A 9,684-nucleotide genomic window follows, 5' to 3' on the forward strand; every position below is an offset into this window, starting at 1 on the left:
TGATTGTCTTCACTCTTCTTCATCCTTCTTTGATTGGCTTCAATCTTCTTGAGTATTCTTCGATCGGCTTCAATCTTCTTGAGTATTCTTCAATCGGCTTCAATCTTCTTGAGTATTCTTCGATCAGCTTCAATCTTCTTCTTTAGTATTCTTCAATTGGCTTCAATTGGCTCCAATCTTCTTCAATCTTCTTTGATTGCCTTCCATCTTATTTGATCAGCTTCAATCTTCTTTTTTTTTTTCTCAGAGCTTTGTCTTTCAACATCATGAACCGTCCCAATTGTCCCTTGTGTCAAAATACTCTCCGTCAAGGCAGACAGCAAATATGTGAACCGTGCCTTGAAAACATCAATGCGGACCAAAACAAAATAGTTCCTCAATCTTCTCAACCCCGTCAGGCCCAACCCAATCTTCCCAACCCCGCCCTGCCAACCTCAAGGTCATCAATGCCAAAGCAGTGCTACAACAGAATGTGCTTATATCCTGGAAGAAGTACTTGACATTACACAATACCGCAAGTATACCAGCAATCACAACTTTGAACTCTGTGATTCTGATATTCCTTTGGTCAATGAGGTGATGCAAGGTCTCAGTCATTGGTCTCATAAACACTATGACGGAAGAATAAAGGTTGCGGATCTTCAGGGGGTGGGTTGGGTATTGACAGTCACAGTCCTCTGGCAAGCCAAACCGGCCTTTGATTTTTGCTTTGATTCTTTGACTGACATGTTCTCTTCCAACATCCCGGACTGGATCCCGTTGGGCATTGTGTTGTTGAGCCTTCTTCCGCTTTTGGTACTTGACCAACTTTTGCTTGCAGAGGTCTGATACTGGTTTTGGCATCTACAGAAAAAAACATTGTTTTGATTAGTGGTATGTTCAACACTTCAAGATTTTGGAATTTGTGTGGGGATGCCGTGAAATAATGATCAAAGTGAATAAACATTGAGTGATTGAATATTTGATGGATGACACGAACCACCATAACACAGGTGGTTCGATTGTCCATGAGATCTTGCGCGCGACCCGTGACAGGTGACGAGTGACAGGTGAGCGGCTGAAGATTTTCATCCGCCTACCACTCACTCCTGACTCCAAGTCTCCCACCCTCACCTGATCACGTCTCGCCGCAAGCATCTCCACGCCTCACTTCACACACAACTCATCTGTGTGTACTCGTCACCTTTTTGCGCTAGGAATGGACGAAGCAGTAAGATTGGCAGCGGAGAGAGCGGCGCAGCTCACGATCACCCGGTCTAAGTCAGTCGCCCTTGGACAACCGCCAGGCCCCCCTCTAGGGACTCCAAGGCGAGGCAACAATAGGAAGAACCTCGAGACGATCGACGAGACAGGAGACGTCGACGGCACCCCGCTAGATCCAAACCAAGAGGACGGTACCGGGGAAACCCTAGAGGACACCCACCTAGATGGCACACAGCTGTTGAACGGCTCACTTCTAGATTCCGAATCAGACGACGGAATTTCTTGGCATCCACCAGTCGACAAGGGGCAGGAACGGGCCTCCACAATCACAAGCCCTACACCATCACAGTCGCCGTCTAGTCCGACAAGCCGGTATAAACACCTAGGTAAGCCTAATTTCCGTCGGCCCCCTCCTTTTTCTCCTCCTTCCTCTGCCTCGCTCCCTAGATACAGCTCCCTCGCACAAATCACACCCCAAAGGGGAGTATGCCTTCCGGCCCGGATAACACATCCTACAAGATTGCTCGCGTAGCTCGGCAGATCCCCAAGATCCCGTGAAGGGGGGGCCGTAGAAAGAAGGAACAATGAGACGATAGGCCACAGATCCTGTTCTGAGGGTGGCAGACTATCACGATCCGATTAGCGTAGACCTCCATATCCATAGGAGACGCAGTAACGGAGAATCTGACTGTACCAAATTTCGATCATCCCCCCATCGTGCAACAGATTGCCCAGCGGACCCGAACACAAGGGTGATCCAGCTATACAACGAGGGCAGATACGCAGAAGGCGCCACCTTACTGAAATACCTGATGGAGACGACGTCCGATAGAGCCTCGACTAGGACGAGCAGACCCCCAGTGGCAGGAGGCAGTGGACTCCGTCAAGCGGCACCGGTAGCCAGCGGCAGCGGCCTCCCACATGCACGGCCCTACGCTCTGATTGCAGATCTACCGTCAAGCTCGGATGAAGGCGACATGGAGCCCTTGGCAAAACGGACCCACACCAATCGACGGGAGGCCCCACAAGCTCGACAGGCGGCAATCCTACGACCGGCCACCCAAGTCGTCGACCAGAGACCAACGTTGCCAAGGGTCCCCCCTACACCCGTCGTACCCAGGCAACTAGCCGGAGATCCCTACCATTCTCGGCCATCGAACGCGATCCCACACGTACTCGACGCGCCGTCACACCCCCTGTCAGACAAAGAAGAGGCGGAGCTCGTGAAATCCCTGATGACCTCAAAAAAAGGCCGCCTGGTGCTTCGAAACGGTGATGTGGTGGAAAACGGCCGGTTGCTGGTAGCGGACACTACGGAGGAAATGGACAAAACACTCACCCTCCTGTCACCAGTTCTATCTCACTGGCTAAAGACCTTCAAGTCGTACATCCCCTTGACGGTGTTCAACAAATACTTCTTGGTTGAGGACCAAATCGAATGGGGGCGCAGGAAAGCCCCAACGGAGTCCCGTATCGACGATGGCTCGGCATCTTTAAGAGTCTACGGCGGCTCTCCCCCCCGGAGGAACTGCTAATGCAGTTCGAGGAGTGGATAGACAGCATTGCTTTATTTATAAAGTACGTCGCAGAGGCAGGGTGGCCCACCCTGGCAAGTCGCTTTGAGGGTCACAGGTCGGTAGTTATCGACCTGCGAGAGAACTACGGGTGGATGATTGCCCTGCGTTACTGTAGAAGAGTCCGGCAAGGAGTGATGCGCGAAACGACCGACAATCGCATCAAAAACTTTAGCAAACTACAATCGGCGATTTTCGAGGAAGCTAGACTCACAGCAGACGCCAATCAAGAGAGGGCATACCGCACCAACCCTTACGCACCGGGAGGCCCCCTCACTCACATCAACCCGCTAACCAACCAACCGCGTGCCTCGGCCACATCCTCCTCAACCCTGACAAAGAAGACGCCGACCTTGGGTATTACCGCTAGAAGCGCAAAAGCAGACTACCCAAGACCGACAGGAGAGACATGGATACCCTCCAGCGAGTGGAAATTGATGTCAGACTCAGAGAGGAAAGCTGCGACAAACCGACGTTACGGTGGATCCGCCAAGAGACGTACAGGCGAGAGTTACGGGAGCCGTGAACGAGGAGACAGAGATCGAGACTACGATCGCGGTTATGACCGTAATTATAGGGAGAGGGAAGACAGGTCGAAGTACCGTTGTCAGAGCCGCTCGAGAAGCCGTAGCCCGAGGGGCAGAAGAGGGAAAGGGAAGGGTCGCATCGTGTAAGCCCTTTAGTAGTGAGAATTTGAAAGTATCAGCATCCAAGTCATGCGACCTTGAGTCAACAGAGACAAATAGCGATACAATGCGCCCCCCCCCCCTCTCGTGAAGAGATCAACAGAATACTTACCAGGTTCTTGTTCATGACCCGTTGTACCAACGACCACCCCCTCCCCCAGACCTGAGAGAGAGGTGCCACAGCAGGTTGCGCGAGTTCAAACCATGCCATCTCCAGACCCGTCACACACGAGGCGGTGGCCAACTCGAGCCTCATGCGAGATGAACCTGCCAGCGTGGCGAAGAGAGCTAATTAAGGCCGGCCTCCTCCAGTCACACAGTGACGTGCTGACAGGCCTGGAGTTTGGGTTCGACCAGGGCATCAGAGATGCCGTGGTTCCAAATGTCCGGTTCTACTGCCCGCCTAATCACTCGTCAGCAGAAGCAGTGAGGGAGAAGATCTCAGCCAACTTCGAAGAGGAGCTGGCGGCAGGCCGGATGGCAGGCCCTTTCACAATCGAAGAAGCTCACGAGTACTTCGGATTCTTCAGAACAAGCCCCCTGGGGGCAGTCGTGAACGGAAACGGCTCGACACGGCCGATAAACGACCTGTCTTTCCCGCAGAACGACAGATCCATAAAGTCAGTCAACAAAGGGGTGAATAAACATGATTTCGAGACAACCTGGGATAGCTTCCAGATTGTGGCAAGATACCTTAGCTCAATAACCGGTAGAGTCGTCCTTGCCATATTCGACTGGGCAAAGGCGTACCGACAGATTCCAACCGCGCCAGGCCAATGGCGGTTCTTGATGATCAGAACACTGAACGATCGCGTATTACTAGACACCAGAATCACTTTTGGGGGAGTGGCAGGTTGCGGCGTTTTTGGGAGAGTAGCCGACACCTGGAAAGCCATCGTGATGGCCAAATTCCCATTGTTAGCCGCCTTCCGCTGGGTGGACGACACCATGTTTGTCAAGAAACACAACGACACGGAAGTGAGCCTGGAGAACATATCGACGCTCAGTAGAGAGCTAGGAGTGGTGGAGAACACGGAGAAAGCGAGTGATTTCGCCGTGGAGCAAAAGTATCTCGGTTTCATCTTGAACGGATCAGAGAAAACCGTCAGATTACCCCAGGGAAAGATCGATCAACGAGTAGCAGAGATTATCTCCTTTTTAGAAGAGAAAGCACACACTTTCAAGCCAGTCCAGAAGCTTGCAGGTAGGTTAAACCACTCGGCGATGGTATTCCCTCACTTGTTATGCTACACAGTAGACATTCACCACTGGATGGCCGAATGGGTCCACCACTCGGCTCGTCGAGACATACCGGAATCAGTCTCCAGGGACCTCCGAATCTGGGTGAAGGTTCTCACGACCGCTAACCCACGCAGACTGATCCCAAACCCAGAGATCCTGAACGTCGGCTGGGTGGGAGACGCCTCGACGACATACGGCCTAGGGATCATAGTCGGAAAGCGCTGGGCCAAGTTTAGATTAAGGAGGTGCTGGAACAGGGTGACGAGCGGAGGCTGGAAGAGGGGCATAGCCTGGGCTGAGACAGCCGCTGTGCGAATAGGGTACCTGATGCTGAAATCGCTCCATGGTGTTGAAGGAAAGCGCTTCTTGATGTTGACAGATAACACTGTAACAGAAAACGCGATCAGAAACGGGAAGTCCCGAGACAAGGGCGTTAACGACGAATGGCAGAAAATTCAAGACCTACTCCTGGCAGACCACTCCTGCATAGAGGTCAGAAGGGTTTCATCAGAGGGTAACGCGGCCGACCGTCTGTCGAGGGGTCTTGACACGAAGAAACACGTCTCGGATATGGTATGGGTGCGATTGCCGATCGACCTCCGGGAGTTCCTCATCCAGGAACGATAAACCACGGCGAGGCTGCCACACCAAGACACAACCAAAAACCCAACGACGCACAGCGATATACCATGGCGGAACTACCAAAACACTTCCAACAAGCCCTTACAGGGGCATCCAGAGCAGGTCGTCACGCGGCGTCAGGTAGCTGGGCCAAGACAACCCTCGCTGGGTACGGCTCCGGGGTGGCGAAGTTCAAAGAGTTCAAGGAACGAACAGAGGGATTTTTCGACCCTGACAAACGGGTCTCAAACGACGAATTGTACGACTTCATAGCCTGGGCGGGAGAGTCAGGAGCCGACTCTGAAGACAAGCCGGTTAAGCTGATCAGCTCCATCACGATCAAGAAGTACTTACACGGAATCAGAGCTTGGCAGATGGTCCGACACACAGCGAGACCCACCACAGACCCCGAAATGGTTAAAACCCTGCTGACAGCGACAAAAAGAAGGGAAGAGGAAAAGCAGTTAGTCACCATCAAGAACCCGATCATGATAAGACAGTTATTCACCTTACTGGAGGCAACACACGACGGTTCAGAAACGGACCAGTTAGTCGGTACGATTGGCCTGATCGCCTTCTGGGGAATGGCCAGGCTTGGAGAACTCTTGAGAGCATCCGCCGAAAGCGGGGCCCTACTACGCAGGCACGTCAAGTTCGGTTCAAAGAGAGGTACCAACTTTGCAAAGCTGCACCTGCGCAAGGCGAAAACCGCCAGACCAGGCGAGGTTCAAATCATCCACCTTCAACAGCAGCTAAACGTACTCGACCCGGTGGTGGCCTTACGGCGATGGATGGAGCGACACCCTCATCGAGACCCAGATAGCATCCTGTTCTCAACCGAGGTAGACGGTCGACAGAACCCGCTGACAAAGACACGTTTCCTGAACGCGGTAGGGAAAATATGGGGAAAGGCAAGCCTGTCGTCATGGAGTGGCCACTCCTTCCGAGTGGGAGGTGCCTTGTTGCGCTTCAATCTCGAGATGCCGTTGGAGAAGATTGCCAAACAGGGACGATGGACCTCTAATGCATACCTACGCTAATTGAAGACATACGACGAACATGAGGTGTTAGACACTAGAAAGTTCTTAGAAGCTATAAAAGACCCAGAGTGGGCGGAGCGAGAGTTGCAAGGAAATTGAATACATACTAGTTTGAGTCGAGCACCGTTCCACTAGCCTTTTGATCTGATGAGAGTCACAGGAGGGGGCTGGTAACGCGCGAACACGAGGTAAAAAAGAGTCCTAGCCGTAGTTCGAGCTCAAGGAATGATCGCCACGAGGCGTCTCCACAGTTCTCAGCTCCAGCCACATACAAGGAAAACCTTGTTCCCAAAAGGTGCAGATCTGCGGTGCCAGTGCGGAGCGTTGAGGGCGGTGCACCCTGTATGGGCTCACGGCGCTTGGGCAGGGCACCGAGAGGGGCGGGAGTTTCTCATACAAACCGCACCGGGACGCTCCTACCTCACACACCACAGGGACCCCAGACAGAGGGCTCCCGACCCGTGATTGGTCCTAGTAGACCAACGGTTGGTTCAGCCAAACCAACCACGGGCCGGGGCCCTTCGCTTCCCCAAACCCGTGCCTCTTGACATCCGTAAGGAGGCACACCACTGGGGGGACGCTTCTCACCAGGTACACCTCAGGTGTACAAAAGACTCCGGGCTCTCGAACGTTAGTTCGTGACACGGGAGTCTTACCCCCACCATTCACCATACCAGCTAGGCAAGTAATGAATGGATGACACGAAACACCATAACACAGGTGGTTCGATTGTCCATGAGATCTTGCGCGCGACCCGTGACAGGTGAGCGGCTGAAGATTTTCATCCGCCTACCACTCACTCCTGACTCCAAGTCTCCCACCCTCACCTGATCACGTCTCGCCGCAAGCATCTCCACGCCTCACTTCACACACAACTCATCTGTGTGTACTCGTCACCTTTTTGCGCTCCACCCCACCCGCCCGGCAAGGTGACACGTCCCACCCTCCGACCCATTGGAGGGCTCCCGACCCGTGATTGGTCCTAGTAGACCAACGGTTGGTTCAGCCAAACCAACCACGGGCCGGGGCCCTTCGCTTCCCCAAACCCGTGCCTCTTGACATCCGTAAGGAGGCACACCACTGGGGGGACGCTTCTCACCAGGTACACCTCAGGTGTACAAAAGACTCCGGGCTCTCGAACGTTAGTTCGTGACACGGGAGTCTTACCCCCACCATTCACCATACCAGCTAGGCAAGTAATTAATGGATTGAATGTTTGATTTGGGAAATGAATCAATGTGAGATTTTATGAATGATTGATTGATTGAATGAGTATTGAGTAATTTCTTGAGGATTGAAATCAGGAAGCACCGAGATACATTTAGCAAAGGGTTAGGCTGGTATTTGGGGTCCCCTCGGTCACTTGCCCTGCCCTTCACAAGACATAAGCATCTCTGCATGTATCTCAAGTACTTCCGTCTTCCATGAGTCAATGTGAATAACCTTGAGCTGTAAATCTTTGGATATAAGTGAATTTGCATATGTGAATAATTGTTTGAAGGAATGATTGATAAAGTAATTTCTTGAGGAGTTAAATCAGGAAGCACTGAGTTACATTTAGCAAAGGGTTAGGCTGGTAGTTGGGGGTCCCCTCGGTCACTTGCCCTGCCCTTCACGAGACATAAACATCTCTGCATGTATCTCAAGTACTTCCGTCTTCAATGATTGTTGGTGAGTAAATCATGAGTGGTAAATGTTTTGAATTATATGAGTCTTCTTTTGCGATGAATTGAACAGATGTTTGAGAAATATTGATTGATTTATTAATCTACATTCAATTATTATTGGCTTCTTGTGGATTCTTCAAGGTTCTATTTCTTCTTGAGGATATAATATTTGTTCTTATATGTTCTGTCTTCATCATGTTGAAGTGTAAGGAAGTAATGGGAAGACAAAGGAAGGAGCAAGATTACCTTGGTTGATTCAACAAATTGAAGGAAGCGGACAGTATGGTTTTCAGTAATAAGATCAGCAGAATCAGAGAACAAAGGACTGGTTAAATGCTTGCACTCGAATGGTGGCTGAGTTGTGGTCAGCCATCACACTGTGTATACACATGTAGCCTTACACATTACAGTTGATATGTCTACATATCTAACATGTAAACATATGGTTCACACAAAAGTTGCCCCACCAAAAGATTCATCACTCTTTGAAGGGAAAATCCCCATTTGGTTTTATAGCTTCTGTGATCAATCTTTCAATAATTTTATTTGTGAAGAAAAAAATTAGATTTGTAATACTGAAGTTCTATAGTCTCCAGCCGTACCGTTGAGTTTTTTGGCAAAAAATATCAAGTCACATCAGGATAAGAAAGTTTGGTCAGTGAGAATTTTTCAAATAGAGATAACTGTCATATAGGTTTAACACTCAAATTGTGGTCGTATAAAACAAGTGACTTACCTTTTATAGAATCATGTATATTGTCAAGTGCACTGTACAAAACAACCAAGTCAGTCTTATGATAAAAATGTATGAGAGTGATAGTATAGATAATATAAAATGATTTACCAATGAGCTGAAGGTGTAGAAGTATCTTTTGATTTTCAAAACACATCATGATTTTCATCTTCTAGCCAACCTAATAAAAACCAATTCATCAGAAAAAAGAACTTTGACATATTTAAAAAACTTAAGAAATTGGATAATTTGATCCTTAATAGAACTAACATCTACAGTTCGATAATGTAAATATTCTGCTGTATTTACATTTCTTTCTCCTTTTTAACATTCCAAATCATAATATAAAAAAATCGCCTCACCATTGCATGATCACCCGGTGATTGTGCAATGGAAGAAATACCCAACCGCTAGGAGGATAGCCACACCACCTAGCGGTTAGGTGGTCCAGCCACCGCAGGACCACCGGGTGATTGTGCGATGGCACACCAGACCGGGGCCCCGGCCTTCATCTCACAATCACTTGGTGATTGTGCAATGAAGAGACCACTTACCTGCTAGGAGGTCTACCTTTAAAAGGTAGACCACCTAGGATTTAGGTGGTCTAGAAGCTGCCACCCACCGCACAATCACTCGGTGATCGTACGGTGGAGGAACACCAGACCGGGGCCTAGATTTGGCTACTAGGCCCCAGCCTTCATCGCACGATCACCAAGTGATCGTGTGATGAAGAGACCACCTAGCAGTTAGGTGGTCCAGGAACTGACCTGGCCACCTAACTGCTAGGTTCTCTACCTTTAAAAGGTAGACCACCTAAGATTTAGGTGGTCTAGCCAGCTGCCACCCACCGCACGATCACTTGGTGATCGTGCGGTCGGTGGACACCAGACCAGGGCCTAGATTTTGCTACTAGGCCCC

The 9,684-nt window shown here is 50.3% G+C and overlaps 1 protein-coding gene across 1 annotated transcript; it reads left to right on the top strand.

The window, feature by feature from the left end:
- Nucleotides 1-1,198: 1,198 nt before the first annotated feature.
- Nucleotides 1,199-3,451, top strand: MELLADRAFT_84329 (uncharacterized protein; the record flags this gene model as incomplete). Its single annotated transcript, XM_007407703.1, has 3 exons — nucleotides 1,199-1,589; nucleotides 1,807-2,702; nucleotides 2,744-3,451. 3 exons carry the CDS (start codon nucleotides 1,199-1,201, stop codon nucleotides 3,449-3,451), a joined length of 1,995 nt encoding a protein of 664 aa, XP_007407765.1.
- Between the last annotated feature and the right edge of the window lie 6,233 nt (nucleotides 3,452-9,684).

Source organism: Melampsora larici-populina (assembly GCF_000204055.1).
Source record: "Melampsora larici-populina 98AG31 unplaced genomic scaffold MELLAscaffold_10, whole genome shotgun sequence".
Classification (NCBI taxonomy): Eukaryota; Fungi; Basidiomycota; class Pucciniomycetes; order Pucciniales; family Melampsoraceae; genus Melampsora; species Melampsora laricis-populina.